This window comes from Spermophilus citellus (genome assembly GCF_964194105.1).
Source record: "Spermophilus citellus genome assembly, chromosome: 1".
Classification (NCBI taxonomy): Eukaryota; Metazoa; Chordata; class Mammalia; order Rodentia; family Sciuridae; genus Spermophilus; species Spermophilus citellus.
Genome location: NC_138182.1, coordinates 123,566,268 through 123,584,602, shown reverse-complemented (window position 1 = coordinate 123,584,602; position 18,335 = coordinate 123,566,268). Strand labels below are relative to the sequence as shown.

General features: G+C 35.6%; 1 protein-coding gene across 1 annotated transcript in view; it reads left to right on the top strand.

Moving 5' to 3' along the window:
• The window catches only part of RANBP17 (RAN binding protein 17), a 297,306-nt gene that overhangs the window by 55,630 nt on the left and 223,341 nt on the right, over positions 1-18,335 (top strand). Inside the window, exons 13-14 of the mRNA XM_081277519.1 lie at positions 6,465-6,570; positions 15,838-15,973. Of these exons, the coding sequence (XP_081133645.1) occupies positions 6,465-6,570; positions 15,838-15,973 (242 nt within the window). The remainder of the gene's footprint in view (positions 1-6,464; positions 6,571-15,837; positions 15,974-18,335) is intronic.

The following is an 18,335-nucleotide window of genomic DNA, read 5'->3' as shown; positions in this document are numbered from 1 at the left end:
TGGTGAGCTCTTGCTTAGCATGCATGAGGCACTGGGTTCAGTTGTCAACATCGCATATAAATAAATAAAAGTCCATTGACAACTGAAAAATATTTTTTAAAAAATCTAAAGCTTGTGACATATATCCCAAATACAATGGCACAGTAAACATTTTCATTCTAAGATAGAGGAAGAGGGGCTTAAAGGGAATGAGACCCAAAGATGACCAAAACTCAGTGGGGGCAAAGTCTGTAGCTCCATGTCCAGCATCTGGGGTGCATGGTGGTAAGATGTGATCTTTAAGGACTTGTGAAGCCCATTCCTACATCCTTGCTGGTTGCAGTTCACATGACCTCTCTCTTAGGTTGGTTCTAACTGCAGCCAGAAGCTTCCCTTGTGTTAATGGAATCTCTTAATCCCTGGGAGCTGCATTCAAGCTTCTGCTTCCCTCTCACAGCTTTACACATTAATCTTTCAGGCCACCTCCAGTGATTCTGACCCTACCATGCGTTGCCTGGCTTGTAGTCTTTTGAAATCTTGGTGAAAGTCTCCATGACCCTTTAACCCTAGCATTCTGTGTTCCTGCAGAACCAACACCATGTGGGTGATGTCAAGGTCCACTGCCACCTTGAACAGTAGCCAGTCCCCTTGTCCCATGGCAGCAGCATCCCAAATGCCTGGGCAGCTGAGCACTATGAAACAAAATCTGTGGAAACAACTTCCTAGCAGGGTTCTGCTAGGAGGATGTTTTCTGTTTTTGTTGATTCCTGAGGTGCCCTTCAGGCATACGTCCTATCATGTCTATGCAGAGTACTTAGCTTCTCCAAAAAACTCTTCAATAGCTGTAATTTCCTTAGCCCCAGTTCACATAGGCATCTTCTCTGGCCAGACTACAAATCATTCCTCTCAGCTTTTCACAGTAAACCTGGTTAAAAGCCATCAGCAATACTCATACCACCACCTGAATGCTTTACTGCCTTGAAATTTCCTCTGACAGATTAATTAGTATATCACCTTTAAATGCAGTCTCACACAAAAGTCTCAGGACATAGGCAGAATGCAGACAGATTCTTTGCCAGGTGGTAATGTGTGGCCACAAGTTCAATTCCAAGTTGAGTCATCATTCCCCTCTGAAACCTCCTGAGCACAGTCTTTACTGTAAGCATTCTGGTCTCCTGAACTCCTACCTGAATTGCCCATCAGACTGTTTACAACATTCTAAGGCTTCTCCAGCCTGCTTCTTTAAACTTTCCCAAATTCCTCCAATGGGCCAGTTCCAAATGCTTGAGAACCACATGGTCAGGTACCAGTTTTTGTGTTAAGTCAGCTTTCCATTGCTGTTGACTCAAAACACATAACAAGAACAACTTAGAAGGTGAAATTTATTTTGGGCCCAAATTTCAGAGGTTTAGTCCATGGTTGGAGGGGTACCTCATATCCAAAGCATAACGTGTCTGGGGGTGGGGTGGATGAGAGCACCTAAAATCTTCCCTCAAGAATTTTCAGTACAGTATTATTAACTGTGGTCTCCTTGCTGTGTGTTAGATCTCTAGATGCTCTCATCCCATGTAACTGCAAGTCTGTACCTTTTGACCTAATCTCTCTCCTCCCTGCCTCTGGTAACCACCAGTCTGTGTGTGTGTGTGTCCGTGTCCCCATCCCCTACCACATTTATTTTAAATTCCTAGTATAAATGAGACCTTGCAGTAGTTTTCTGTGTCTGGCTTATTTCTCAAAATAACTAATTATTATATTTTTTTTTATTTCTGAACACTTTTAGCCTAAAATTGTTGAGGTTTAAGGAATGGTTTAATGTGTGTAAGAAATACCGTATTATCCAGCTAAATACCAAGATTATATTTGATAGCTTCGTACTAATGCTTTTATATATTATTGTTCATTTCTAATACTAATTTTAGTTCAGCATAAGTTTCTAAGTCTTAATATCTACTTTTCAGTTCCATAAACCATTACTTCCCAAACAAAGAAAATGTAATATACACTCTTATTTCTCCAAATAAATAAATTTTCATTCAAAACTTACCATAAATTTAGAAAAAAGTCCTTTTAAACTAATTACATGCATTGACATTCTTTGATATTTAAGGCTTAATTTCAAAGTCATAATAAAATGAATTAAGCAACAAACATTTAAATTTTGAGAAATTCATTGGTTGGTCTGCTATTGCAGAAGTCAGGTTCAATTTCTTAGGCATGAAGTTTCTGTTCCCATTTCACTCTCCCTCATACATATTCATATTGAATTATATCTACCATATAACATGACATATAATAGGTACTAAGTCAGTTTTTTCTGAATGTCTTCTGCTTGGATTTTTTTTTTTTTCATTTTAAAGGGTTGTTTGCAGACAACATTAAGAAAGCATAGATAGCTAATTATAACTGGCTTTCATTATAACAGACTTTTGAAAAAGAGGAAAGAACTTAAAAATTCTTAAATATTGCATAACTCCACTGCTTAGTGTACAGTAACTACTATGTAAATGTTGTTATTTTTAGCAGTAATAAAACTTGTTTTAGGACAACTGACATTTAAAAATCTCAGTGGATAAATATAAAAGTGAGATGATTATTTATATTTACATTATATTTTTCACTTCAAGAAATAATTTATTATTATTATTTTTTAAAGAGAGAGTGAGAGAGAGAGAGAGAATTTTTAATATTTATTTTTTAGTTCTCGGCGGACACAACATCTTTGTTGGTATGTGGTACTGAGGATCGAACCCGGGCGCACGCATGCCAGGCGAGCGCGCTACCTCTTGAGCCACATCCCCAGCCCTCAAGAAATAATTTATAGCAGAGTATTTTAAAAATAGTGAAACCCTTAGGGTAAATAAAACATTACATTCACCAAAAATTATGCTTGCCATATTTCAGGCTCACTCCATTATAGAAAGCATGTAACATGTTCCTCACACATTTGTAGTATACTCTAGTGACAGTGATCTCCAGCATTCTGAAAAGTACAGCTGATTCTTGTTATTTGGTAGTCATAGTCTGTAGAGTCACTGTGAACACTGAATTAGCCAATACTGAACCACTGCTCCTGTGGGCCTCTGATCATGACATTTGGAACACATACCCTTGTCTTATGTGTGTTTCTATTAAAGATACCTTTTAAAAAACAAATTGTTGGTGCTTTAATATTAAACTCACAGCCAAGAGCACGGTGGTGACTCAAGCCTGAGCAAAGCTTATGGGACACGTACATGCTATACTTAAAACACATAGCAGGCTTTGTTCAGTTAGGAACACTACATAGCACTGAAGTGTGACACTTGTCCATCGCAAACAATGAAGTCACCAGCAAAAAACTAAAAATGTGAGAGTTATGATGAATAGGCCCCGAGAAGAAGACTTGTCTGTAGTGTGAAGCTGAAGCAAGAAGGCAGAGTGTCACTGTGTTCACCTGTTCAGTGTTTCATATTGAACTCAGAATCTTCACTGCTTGTCACATGTCAAGAGTTCTGCATTGGTTTTGGGGTTGCAAATAAGTTTTACCAAATAAATTCTCAAATAATGGAATCTACATCCAATGAGGATCAATTGTATTACATCTTTGATTGACTATGCTTTGAGATTAAGCAATAGAAATATAATCACCATTAACAGTCATTTTTTTTTAAAGAGCGAGTGATGGAGAGAGAGAGAGAGAGAGAGAGAGAATTTTTTAATATTTATTTTTTAGTTCTCGGCGGACACAACATCTTTGTTGGTATGTGGTGCTGAGGATCGAACCCGGGCCGCACGCATGCCAGACGAGCGCACTACCGCTTGAGCCACATCCCCAGCCCAACAGTCATTTTAAATAATGAATATATTTTAATATTTTTCAGAACTCATATTAACTTTTCTCTCATGTTGTATTTTCTGGGTAATGATTTCTTAACTCATGACCCTTGTCTGTAGATAGCTACGGGCCCAGGCACTTTTCTAGGCTCTGGAGATGCAATAGAAAACTCAATATATAAAAATATGTGATCACGTATGTTTTCCATTCCATTGGAATAGACAGGTAATGATGCAAGATAAATATATAAAATACAAATCAGGTTAGAAAGCCATTAGTACTAAGAACAAAATTACAAAATCTAGCAAGGAAGGAGTAAATGGATACCTGGAGGGTTGTGTTCTGGTGATCTTTTGTCACTACTTGGTGACTTGTCAAACAATAATTTGTTTTATTATCTCTGAATTTCTGGACATGAATAAATCTCAGATGCATTGTTCTTCTTTGGGATGTCTCAGATATTGTAATCAGATGACAACTGGGGCTGGAGTCACCTGAATTCTTCTTTACTCACCATTTTGGTGTCAGGACTGGAATGCTTAGATTTAGATGTAAGAGTTAAGACTATATAACCCTTAGAAGAAAGCAGAGGAGTAAGTCATGATTTGTGTTTAGGGAGAATCATGATTTTGTTTCTTAGGACACCAAAATGGGCAACAAAAAAACAAATAATTTGGACTACATCAAAATTTAAAAATTTTGTGGTTCGCTGAACATCATCAAGAAAGTGAAAACATAACTAACCCCAAAATGGTAGAAAATATTTATATGTAATAACTCGGAAAGGGCTTATATCTAGAATATATATAAAGAACTTTTATAACAATATTAAATGTTCAAACAGTGTGATGTTATTCAGTTATAAAAAATAATGAAGTATTGATGCATGTTGGAATCTGGGTGAATCTTGAAAATAAGCTAAGTGATCCCACGCATGAAATGTGTGGAATGGGAAAAGGATAAAGAAATGTAAAGTAGCTTAGTGGTTGCTTAGGGTGAAGCCGGGGCAGAAAGCATAGTGACTCCAATGACTATAGAATTTAGTTTGAGAGATGAAAATATTCCATATTGTATTGTGGCAGTGGGGTTCACAGTGGGGTACGAATCCACTGTAGAGCATTGGATTTTATGCTTTAGATATGTTCACTGTATGGTATGTGAATGATATTTCAGTAAAGTTCATTTTTAAAAAGGTGATAGAGGGACTGGGGTTGTGGCTCAGTGTAAAGCGCTCGCCTAGCATGTGCGAGGCCCTGGGTTCAATCCTTAGCACCACATACAAATAAGTAAACAAAATAAAGATATTTAAAAAATTATATATTTTTAAAAAAAGGTGATAGATTCATGGGATGGAGATGCTTAGTAGACCAAAGGGTTGTTGAAGTAAAAAAATTTATCCTTGGAGAGATTGAAATCAGTAGCGATTATGATAGAAGTGTTGTTGGAAAGAGTGACAGTGAGCCAGGAACCAATACCTTCAAAAGGAGTAATAATTTGAAGAAGAGTTGATAATTGCATCAGTAGTGTCTGTGTTTGATGATAGACATGTAAAGCTTAGTGCTTTTGCAGTGGAGAGAGGGAGAATATTCTCAAGGTAGAAGTGAGGAACCTGAAAAATACCCATGGCGTATTTAGGGCCCAGGACACAGGAGGTTTGGCCAAGAACACAGTGCTCTAGAGGACATGTCACTAGGGGATAGCAGACATTGTTGTAAACATTTATGTTGTCACAGAACACTTCTGCAGTATATAAGATAACTTTCGAATACTTGGGCTTTCATTTTGGTAGCTTTTTGATTGTTACACATATAATGGAACTAGAGTCTGTTTTCTGATGATTACTTTATCCCCTCAGTGCTTTACTCCTCAGTCTATTGCACGGTGCTGATATACAGACTGCACAGTTAGTTGATCTTCATTTGTTCAGTTTTTTGTGATAGAGAGGATGTAGATGCTTGTCCCTTTTGTCTGCCCTAAAGTAAGACTTGCAAAAACTGAAGGTGTTGCCATTTGCATCACTACTTAATCCTCTGCTGTTGTTGGCCTTAAGATTGGCTTAGTGGTAAAACAGTGTGAATGGTACACTGAAAACGTTGGAATTTTAAAAATCATACATAAAAATACAAAGGGAGTGAATTTATCACCACTATTATGTTTCAAGTACAAGTAGCTTCAAAATGATGGGACTGGTGCCATTGTGACGTTGACCATTCAGGAAAGATGCTGGTCATTGAGTTATGATAGTATTTCCTGACTGAATAAAAGCTTTAGTCCTAAACATTGCATTTACTGTTTTGTTATCAAATTTACTTTTTTCATAAGTCTTCATGGTAACTTGTACAAAATCAGCAAATTGTTAGAGTTGAGATTCAGAAGTCATTTTATCTGGTTCTAAAATCTGTACCATGCTCACAGTTACACTTCCTTGATAAAACCCAGCTTTCTACTTTTCTGTAAAGAAGTGAGTTCATGGGCCGGGGACGTAGAGTGCTTGTCTAGCATGTGTGTCAGCTCTGGTTCAATCCCCTGTACCACCAAAACAAGAGTGAATTTATAATAGCTGATAACTTGTATGGAAAAAGAGGTAGTTTGCCAATTTTGTAATTTTTGGAAAAATAACCTTATTTCTATCAATAGCTCCTAAATGTTTTTCTTTTTTGTTTTCTATCAGGACGTCTTGCATGGCTCGTTTATTTAGTTGGGACAGTTGTAGGAGGAAGATTAACATATACCAGTACAGATGAGCACGATGCTATGGATGGAGAGTTATCCTGTAGGTAAGTATTGGTCATGTACCTACAGAAATCAAGAGTTAAGAAATTAGTCATTGAGTTAGTATTATGTGCTAAAGCATTTTGAGAAACGTTAGTTTCCTTGCTCTTGTGGACAAAAACCAAGATTTAGGGGTTAAGCAATTTAAGAAGTCAAATCTCCAGTAAGTAATTTTTTTAGATATTTGTTGCAGCAGTGTGTTGAAGATGTAGGTTGCTTTTGCTCTTTAGGACCTGATAAAGCTACAAAATTGATATGTATTGGGATCATGCGAATGATGGTTCTGGGTTCCTCCTAGCACCACATAAAAACAAATAAAGGCATTGAGTCCATATACAACTAAAAAAAATAAAGAATTAAATAAGTTAATATTTTTAGAATACTTAGAGCATTGCCTTGCAAACAGTGATGTATTATATATACACATACATCTTTAAATAAAATATAATCCTGTGAACATTTAACATAGACTTAAAATATTATAAACTGTACCGTAATTTAAATAGATCTTGGCTTTTGGAACTTTAGACTGTTTCTGTTTTTCCTTATTATAAATTGCTTTCAGGTATGTTATTTCATTCATCTTTGTGTGAATTGAAAGAATTTCATTAGAGTTCATTCTGGAAAGCTGAACAGCTAGTCAAGAGAGTATGTAGCTTTTTACAGACTTGCAGTACATATGACCAGATGGCCTTCTGTACATGTTGAACAGCTCTAATGTGAAAATCCAAAATCCAGAATGCTCCAAAATCTGAAACTGAGTGCCAGCATGACACAAAGTTTTAGATTTTGTTGGAGCATTTTGAATTTTGGATTTTCAGGTTAGGAATGCTCATTCCATAGTGTCTACAAAAATTACAAAAACCAAATAACCCTGAAATCTGAAATGCTTCTGTTTTTTGTTTTTTTTTTTTTTTGGATAAGATATACGTAGCCTAAGCAAGTTTATCCTCTGAACCCAAAGGCTATGAGAGTTATCATTTTCATCAGTTGAATGCCAGATAATAGGATTCTTACTGTTGTCAGTTTTATGTAACCAATGTCTTTTTTTTTTTTGGCTGGGGAGTAGAGGGGAGAGGAGCAGGGATTGAACCCCAGGATGCTTTACTACTTACTACCCAGGATGTGGTTTTTTTTTTTTTTTTTTTAAGTTTGAAACAGGGTTTCACTTAAGTTTCTGAGGAGCTTGCCAAGTTGCTGAGGCTAGCCTCGAACTTGCAGTCCTCTTTTCTTAGTGTTCTGAGTTGATGGAGTGTTAGTCGTATGCATGATGCCTAGCACAAATGTTTTGTTTTAATTTATTTTTCTTTGGCTACTAGTGGTGTCAGCTAATATTTTCTACTCCTATTTTGCCATTTATATTTGTGATTTTTTTATGTTAACTGTATTATTTATCTGATATTCTTTGGTAATTATCTTTTCTAGTTTATTTGTAATAAACAATTCAGTATAAAAGATCTCAATATTCTGCTATTCAGATTATTGGTGTTAACCAGTTAATACCAATTCCACCTTCTGGTGGTTTGAAATATCATATTTTATGCAAAATTCTTGTGTCTTTTTACTGGTGGTCTTCAGGAAAAGGGAGAAGCTGTGGAATGAAACTAATCAGACTGTCCTGTGTACATAATTAAAAAAAAAAAAAAACTACAAGCAACTAGAAGGAAGACTGGTAGAATTCAGGAAAGGGGACAGGAAGAGGGAGGAGGGAAGGGACAGGAAAAGTCCTGAGGTCTAAACTGGTGTAAATTAAATTGCATGCTTCTATAGTATGTCAGAATGAACCCCAATAATATGTATAACTGTAACGCACTAACAAAAATAAATTCCTTGTGTCTTTTTCCAGGCCTTTCAATGCTGTCACCCTAGTAAAGTCCTTAAAACCATTATACCTGGTTGATATTCTCTCTCATAATTATACTAAATATATTCCTAAGTGTTTAAATTATTGTAATTTTGAATACAAATTTTATTTTCATTCCATACCTTTTTCAACTTTTAAATTATCTTTAATAACTTTTGAACCTGAATAGACATAAATATTTTCAGTTATTTTAAAGATTTATTATTCCCTATATCAAATTGAGTTACTTGAAAATATGAATAATAAGTGTTTGAGGCTTTCTTAAAATGCTTTAGTTAATTTTTAACCAACTAAAAAATTTGCTTTTGTATCATCTTTTAAGATGGTATTACATATTTATCGAAATGGCCACTACATATTCTTTTGGTTGTGGTTTGAATTTTTGAAAAAAATGCTTTTGTCACTAAGTAGGGGAGTATATACACTGTCAGTGTTTCTGAGAAAATATGTAATAGAAAACAAAGCAAATATACATTTGTAAATTAGGAAACAATCATTTTTTTCTTTAAACAGCAAACATATTTAAATAAGATTTATTTTGTATAAGCCTGCGTTACCTAGAAAACAATGTTAGGTAAAGCTTATGAGCTTTATTGAAAGTGGGCATTAATGTGCATTTTTCAGAAAGGAATAGTAGAACAGGGAAAATAGGGGAGACAGTAGAAGACAAATGCAGTCAATTCATTATTCCACATTGTGTTTTTGTGAATTCGCCTATTTGATAAATGTGTTTGTCACACCTGAGTCAGTCTGCATGGTGCCTTTGCTGTCCTGTGCAGGTGGGACAGAGTTTGCATAAAAGTCAGTTCTCTACATTCTTGCTTCAGCTTTCATGGTCCAAACAAGTGTCCCTTTGCAGTTCAATTGGTGCCACATACGTCATATTTTCGTGCTCTTTGTTTGCTCTTACTGTTTACCCAACTGTAGTACTGCTCCATGTTTCTAAAGAACGCTGAGAAAATACCTGAGCTGGAGAAGCTTCATTCACACCCAAGTTCAGTGTTAGCAAATCAACATTATATGTTAAATATGGTGTCCTTAAGCAGTAAAACAAAAAAGGTCATGATCTGTTGACAAAAATGCAGCCAGATGCTAGTAGGAACCTCAGCCTCTGTTTCCATTAGGAACAGTGATTCAGCATTCACTGATAGAGTGTTCTCAACAACTTTACAGCACACAGCTACCATGGACTTTGACAATCAACTGTGTAAGGCTGTGCATTACTGAGAAAACATAGTTGGTTGCTTGCTTTTTACAGGAATTTTCACCAGAGGCCACATGGAACCCTGTTCTTCAAAACAGCCCATGGTAGGGGCTGCTGAGGGCAAGCAATTTGTCTGTTGGCTTCTTTCTGCAACCCCTTTCTAATGGTTTACATTTTCCACTGGGGTTTCTAATTTTCCACACTTTTTAGTTGTATTTCGTGACCTCTTTGAGGAGCTACTGGGGAAGCCAGAGTTTTCTCTTGGTCCTGTGGAGTTGGGACTATAGGCTGGAACTGTGGTGGGTCTTCTTTCTCCCCTGGGGTGAGGATTTATAACTGCAGAAACTGTGAATCCTTACTGAGACTACAAGAAAGTGCCAGGGATCGGGGATGGGTGAGAGGTGGTGGTGGGGTTGACGGATATGCAGGGTGGGCTATACAAATTCAAGGTGGGGTATGTGGTAGGACTGACGCCTTGTTTAGAACAATGTAATTGTGTCTTAGAGTATTGAGTTTCTGAATTAGGATGAGCTCATATAAAACTGTAAAATATCACTTTCATATGAAGAAGTTTCAGGTGACTAGAACTATAATACTGTTGGCTTCTGTATGTGGTCATGATACCTGCTCACCTCTGAGGAGGACACTGACTATTAAAAGAAGACCGCACAACTCCTGCCAAAAGTCTATGTGCTGTTTTAACATCAAAAGTTTACAATGTTATGATAATTTACAATTAAAATGAATTACTTTAGCATATTTAAATATGTTACTTTAACTTGATGATTAATACATTTGTACTCAGGCCACACAAGTCCAATTGAGTTAACCTAATTTTGCCGTGATTTTAGTAGACTTTGCTATAACCGAATGTGAACCTCTTAAGATATTCCTAGGGTTTTGTTTTGCCTGTCATGGATCCTCTCAGTTTGCTTCTTCCAGACTCTTTCTCTTTGTCTCTGTCTGCCCTTGTTGCTCTCCTCTGCTCATCTCAGAGTCACCTGTCATGGGTCACTGAAGACTCTGATCACTAGCTGATAGTTTAGTGCTTCTCAAACCCTGCTTCACGTGGGCAACTTGAGCTTCTTTCCTGGCAGGTCTCATTGCTCCCCCTTCATCTAGTCAGAAGCTCCAGGGCCTCCTGTGACGTTTGACACCAGCTGTCGCCCAGAGCATCCTGTGCTGCCCTGCTCCTTTCCTCCCTCTCCCATTGGTCCTCCTGCCCTTTGAGCCTCCCATTGTGCTCTGGCCTCAGAGGCCTTGCACTTGTACCTCTCCTGCTGGGAGGGCTTCTGGGTGTCCCTTCAGCACTCCTCACTTCCTTTAGTCTGCTCAGACATCTCCTTCAAAGTGGCCTCCTCCACACCCCTGTTCCGCCAGCATTTGTGCCGTGTTGTGTTTCCCGAGGGGGTACCACCGCTCCACACTGTGGATTCCATGCAGTAGGGAAGGAAGGAGTAGGCTTTGCGATGATGTTCACTACCGGATTTTAGACCCTACAGGGCACAAACTTAACCCTGGGGGAGTTTAGGGTTTTCACTAATTTGTTGAGTGACGATAAAAGAAATTGCACACTTCTGTAGATAGGTTTCACTGTCATTGATGCGCCATTTTCAGCCTCAGTGGAGCCCGCAGTGTCTCGGCATTTCTCTTTGGTTTTAGTGATTCTTGTCTTTTGGCCTCCAAACACTGAATTATTTCACAGGGACGGTCTATCCCACACGCAGGTCCAGGTCAGTGGCTTAAATGAAACTCACCTCTTCTGTCTGCTCCTCACCCTGACTCCCTCCTTGTGTCTTGTCACTGTCCACTCAGTGTCCACGCCTGCATCCCAAGAGTCATCCTCAGCTTTTCCCTTTTTCCTTTCTTTAGCATCCATGCTGCCTTCTCGTTATCCCAAGGGGTCTGCTGCCGTCTTTTACCTGGGACTGGTGCTGTAGTTTTTAAATTGATTCCTTGCTGTGTCCTTTATGCAGCCAGAATAAATTCTCTAAAATATGGATCTGTTTATGTCAGTGCTTTGCTTTAACTCCGGGGTGACATCACGCTGATTTTCATGGATTTTCCTCCATGATTAAAAATCAGCATGATCTGACACCTGCCTTTCTCCCTAGCCTTACCTCCCACCACTTCATAGCTATATTGAACATTTTTAGGTTTTAAATGAGCTTTTTTTTTCCCCCCTCAGTATGTGGCCACATATGCTTCCTCTTTTAGTACCTTTTGCCCTGTTTCATCCCAGAATATTAGTTATCTTTGCAAATTATTTATAGCATTTATTTTAGAACTAGTTCTGCTTTATTCTAATTGCTTATTTTATTGTCTTTCCTTTGATAGATTTTTGATTTCTAGAGAATTGTGTGTGTATGTATGTATGTATGTATGTGTATATATATATATATATATATATACACACACAGTTTGGTATTGTGAACATCTAATACACACTTGGAATTCAGTAGACCTGCAAATATTTGTTGACTTAATGAATGCTTATTAAATTGGTAATCCAGGGGAATATAAACAAGTGTTATTCAATATCCATTTCTTTGTATTTGAAATGGTGTGGATTAAAATTCTTTAAAGATTTATATTTTAATGATTTATTTTTTTTTTATTTCTTACAAGCTTTTTTAAACCAAAAATAATTTAAGGTAAAGAAAAAAAATAGATGTAGGACTATTACATTGACATTGGGAGTGGATATTATACTTATTTGTGTGTAAAATATAAGCACTGATCTTATGCACTTGTTAGAGGTGGCTATGACTCTTTGAAGGATACCACGGCAGAGACTGCTAATTGTCCCCCATATTTCTTCTTCTCTTCATTGTAGTAATAAAATACCCAAGTGTTTTGCTGGGCAAATGTCTACTCTGAATAAAGATAAGAATTACTGGCCTGTCTTGAAGGTAGATATGATTAAGTGATTATGTTCTGCGCAGTTGGATGTTAAGTGAAAGTGCAAGATGCAATGTGTGAACTTAACAGGTGGAGCTGAAGAAGCTGTCTTAGAGTGCAGAGTGACTGCAGGCTAGTGTACCAACAAGACAGAAGGAAACTGAGCCCCTGATGCATCACGGAGCACCAGCCAGCCTTGGACACTGCCTTGGATTTTTGCTTGAGAGAGAAATAAACATCTGTATTGCTTAAGCCATTGTTGCTTTGGATTTTAGGTACTTGCAGCTGAACCTGTACAGCTACCAAAACTCCTTTGACAAATGGATCATATACCCTTCTGGGAATTCTTTCCTACTTTCCTGCTGGGAGATGTAAATCACCAGATTAATATGAGTAATAAAGGCTGGCCAACAAACTTGTCTTTTGGTTTTATATCATCCTTGGATTTGGGAATGTGTACTATAGAAAGGAAATAAAAGTAAATATAAGAAAGTACATAGAGTAAAAAAAAAAAAAAAAACTTGTGTAGAAGGGAGGTCTTACAAAGTAAAGAATTAAAAGCAAGCTATCCCTCTTTAAGTCACTTGACACGTCAACTGGATCCAGAGATGAAATTTGGTGTATGCATCTATTTTAAAATTACACCAACAATCTGCTAATTGAGCAGTACACAGACTTTAAAGTCATCTTTGTCCCTTCTCCCAAAATCAGTTAAACACATCATCTTGGGAAGAAACCTAAACATGGTTACAGTAACCTACTTCTTCAGTAGGTTCCCTTTTGTAAATCTTAGCAGGGCTGAAGATAGTTGGTAAGTGAAGGGAACTTTTTTTTTTTTTTTAAGAGAGAATTTTTTTTTAATATTTTTTAATTTTCAGTGGACACAACATCTTTGTATGTGGAGCTGAGGATCGAACCCAGGCCGCATGCATGCCAGGCGAGCGCGCTACCGCTTGAGCCATATCCCCAGCCCCGTGAAGGGAACTTTTTAAAAAGTATTTTAATATAAATACAGCAAATGATCACTTTAAAATATATTTTCTTAACACTTTGACAACATGCACTGTTTTAAAAAAATTGATACCCTGTGACCTAGACATTATGTTTCTAGAAATCTTCATAGGGATAGATGAGAGGGCAATTGTTATGTTTCGTTTAGATATATAAATTTGTGGCTCAACGGCAGAGCGCTCGCCTAGCATGGACGGGACCCGGGTTCGATCCTCAGCACCACATAAAAATAAAGGCATTGTGTTGTGTCCATCTACACCTAATAAAATGAATATTTAAAAAAAAATAAGTTTACATACAAAATAAGATTATTAAATTTTGGCAGAACCTCAATATTTTATCAGCCATAAAAATAGTGCCTTGTAAAATTATTTAGTAATAAGTCCAAATGTGTTATAGAGATATAAATATGAAAGATTAAAATAGTAAAATACCTCAGATTCAAGTAAGATCTTGCAGTTATACAAAATCTACAAAATAAAAAAAATTACAATTTTTCAGCATAACAAAAAGAACAAAAACTTTTGCGTGGGGAATTTTAAAAGCGCCATAGTCAAATTTCAGATAAATGAAAAATTATTTACAGCTTAATTATAGGCAAAAAGTCTAGTTCTCTATTATGTAAAATGTTACAGAAATCATAAAGAAAACCTGGTAGGAAAAAAAAATCAACCAAAAATATGCACAAATAGATCCCAGGAAAGGACATACATATGACTTAAAAATGAAAATGTCAACCTCATATAAGACAAATATATACTAAGCCTACACCAAAATTCTATGCCATTTAGAAATGTGTTTTATAAAAATACACGTAGAATGTATTCTCAGCATTTTTGTCACAAGAAAAATTTAAATCAACTTAGTGTTTATCAGAAGGGAATGTGTCAAAATACCATGGCACACTCCTATAATGGAACGTTAAGCAGCTGCAAAGAGAGTGAGGGAGCCTTTGTGTTTGACAGAGGACCTCCAAGACACATTGTTAAATGGAGAAAGCTAGCTCAGACCACACATAGTAGAGTGTGTGGGGGAGGGGATGTATAGCCCTTTTTCCCTTATTTGTTGGCAAGAGTATATAGAGTCTTGTAAAAAGCATCCATGTTTGTAAAAACACATACTCTTAATGTGTTTGTATGCATTCTAGGAATTAGGTGGGTCAGGGACAGTTGTAGCTGCTTTTGTGCAGATTTATTTAGAAAAGGGTGTTGCATCCTCAGCAACTTCTGCTTCTGTCTCAAAAAAGTATTCTGATACGCTGATTTTGTTAATGCAAGTCCTTTGGCAGCCACCCAGCAGAAAATTATAAATCAGTAAGTCCCAAATTTTCAGTTCTGGAAATAGTTCAACAAAATTGATGTGGGTACATTAAAATGGATGGAAATCGTAATCTAGGACTTATATTAATAATGTTATAAGTGTTATGCACTAATTCTTAGTAGTATGTACTTAGTAGTATGTGTGTATAAATTTATGTTAAGTAGTTACATGTAATATACTAAAGCTTTTAGAGGTGTTCCACATCTGGGACAACAGAACAAAATGGGTTAATAAAAGTAGGTTGTGTTGAAGAATTTCTTTTTTGAAAATTCAAGACTAAACTTTTTGTTATATTTAAGTTTTTTTCTCTAGGAAATTTAACCTTCAGTCCATTAGTGATTTTCTCGTAATAATTTCTAATAATAGTAATAAGAATTTATGATTTTTAAAATAACTAATAGTAAAATAATAGTTTAGTGTTGAAAGTGTTTGATTTTATTAAAATCATCTTCTGGGTTTGTTTAGGTAAAACTTATGACTCATTAGAATGATGTAACATGGGTATAGTTCTTGATATTTTAATTTACAGTCATGTGATTATAAAATAATTATTTAGAAATAGTGAAAAATAAAATGTGAAACTACACATTAAATATCATTCTTTTGTTCAAATATATGCATGTAGTTATATCTGTATGGATACTATTCATTTATATGTATATGCCATGTGTTTATATGTGGAAATTTTTAGTAAAATAATGTCTATATGTTCATATACAGATTTGTATTCATGTGTATATATGTCTTAGGAAAAAAGGATTAGAAGGAATTAGATAATAATATAATGTCTTTTTCATAGGTAGGATTTCAAATGATTTTAGGACTTTTCTTTATATGCCCCACTTTTTACATTGATTATATATTTATTGTAAGTATCTTAATAAGTTTCCTGAAGAATTTGTACTGAAGCTGCTTCCTCCCTCTCTCTCTCTCTCTCTCTCTCTCTCTCTCTCTCTCTCTCTCTATGAAAAGAGTTTTTCAGCTTATATCTTTAATGGATACTGGATTGCCTCGATGTTCTAATGAGAAAATAGAGCTTGCAGTTTTATGGTTCTTGGATCAGTTTCGTAAAACATATGTTGGTGATCAGCTTCAAAGAACCTCAAAGGTAGGTTTTCACTACTAGAGATTTTTAAAATGTTATTGGGGGTGAAGAAAGATGCACATGTATAACAGCTGTGAACTGAATGAAATTTAATTGGTAAGTTGAACTTATTTGATGAATTGGTATTGAAATGCAATGTGAAATTAATTTGTTTTATACCTAGATTTAACATTTTCTTTGGAGATTGGCTTTCAGAGAAGTGGTAAATATTTTTTTACATGGATAATCACTGTTCGCTAGGATTGTTTTAGACACTTTAATGGATTTTTGCCTTTTGTATTTCAAGATTGGGAATAAAATTTGCTCTTCAGTAATTTGGGGTTTTTTTTGACACTTATTTATGTGGTTTTTAGTATATTCCACTCATTCCTTGACATTTTTATGTGATAAATAGTGATGATTAGGAGAATTTATGGACTTGAAAGGCTACAGTTAAGTCATGTAAATGTGGGGAGGACTGTAATATGATAATTTAAAGTTTAGCATCAGCAAATGTACACAATTTGATCGTGAGGCACATGAGAGATTATTGAGGACTTCTACTTGAGCCCTAAGTATATACTTATGAATACGCTTGCCCCTCTGTATTCACAGATGTTGTGTCCACAGATTCAGCCAACTATAGATGGAAAACATTTTTTTAAAAATTGCATTTGTACCGAACACTGATCATGTACAGACTTTTTCCTTGTCATTATTCCCTACACAGTACAGTGTAACAACTATTTACCCAGCACTGACATTTTGTTAGGGATTGTAAGTCATCTAGAGATGGTTCAAAGTACAAAAGGGATGTGTATAGGTTATATGCAAATACTATACTATTTTATTTATGGGACTTAATTAAGCATCTGAGGATTTGGGTAGCTGGAGGAGGAGATCCTAGAACCACTCTCCCCCAAATACTGAGAGACAACTGTTATTAGGACCCAAGTAAGATCTGTAAGGGTTTTTGTTTTTGTTTTTTTAAATTCCTACTTTTTAAGAAGTTCTAAGTATATTCTTATGTCATTTGGATAAGATTTTAGATAAGGTTGTAGTGATGTTGAAGGATTTTTTTTTTAAATTGAAAATTCTGAAATAAGCTTTATACACTCATTTGGACTTTTTTGTCCTAGGAAATTTAACCTTCAGTTTACTTGGGATTTTCTGATAATTGTATGGTAGGATGACAAAAATACTTATTTGATTTTGGATCATCTTTTAGGTAAAATTTTCAGGTAAAATTTTCTTTGCTTTGCTTTGTAAGGAAATGATAATAGCTTAATGCTTCCTTTGTCAAATATATTGTGATATTTTATTCACTCAGAAGTAATATCAGTAAAATTTTCTTAGAATTTTTTCATTAGAAAGAAAATGGAGTAGGTACAAATAAATTTTGTAAGTTGTCAGTGAGACACCAACTCTCACATGTGTTACTTGAAGGTTGATCTGTCACATTATAATATTGTCTTATTTAATGCACCCAAAGAGTTTGTTACTTTGCTTTTACAAAAGTGAGTACTCCTGAAACATTTTTAATCCAGTATTCATTTGACTTGGGTCTTAAATCAGAACAGTTTAATGTGGAATTGAAAAGCCTTCTAATTATTATCTTTAAATGACTTAGAAAGAAATATATAAAATTAGACATTGTTTTAGAGCAATGAAATTTGGAATTTTTCCCCTAGAATTTTTATTTGAAATAATATACATGTGGAGATTTGTGTGTGTGTGTGTGTGTGTGTATGCATATATATAACTTTAATAATTGTAATTGTTAAATTATTAATTGTGAAAAAGTGAATTGTAATTAGTTTCTCTTTTTGTGAAAAAGGCTTATATATTAGGAAAGTAAAAACATCCTCAGAGTGGTGTTGATTCCTGTAACATTTTTGGTGTGTGTATCTTGCCCTGCTAATTAGAGGAGTTCAGTCTTAAGGTGACTTTATTTCTAGGGCATTCCTATTACTTAACCCCAAAGTGAAGCTAACTTCACACTCTTCATTTCTCTAACCCGTTTGATGATTTTCTTAACAGGAACCATTTTTGTGGGTTCCTGACATTTGCCCTGTTACTTCTGGGAGCTCTCCACCCTATCTGTTCCTTAAAACAGGTGTCACAGTTTTTACTGTTCCTGTCTTACCAATCAAAGAATATACTCAATAAGTATTGTATGATCAGCCCTCCATTTCCACAGGTTCTGCATCCAGGGATTCAACCAATTTGTGTATCAGAAATACTCAAAACCGAAAATTACACTTGTACTGAATATGACAGACTTTTTTTCTTGTTATTATTCCCTAAATAATACAGGATGACAACTGTTTTCCCAGCACTTTAATTGTACTAGGTATTATAAGAAATCTAGAAATGATTTAAATTA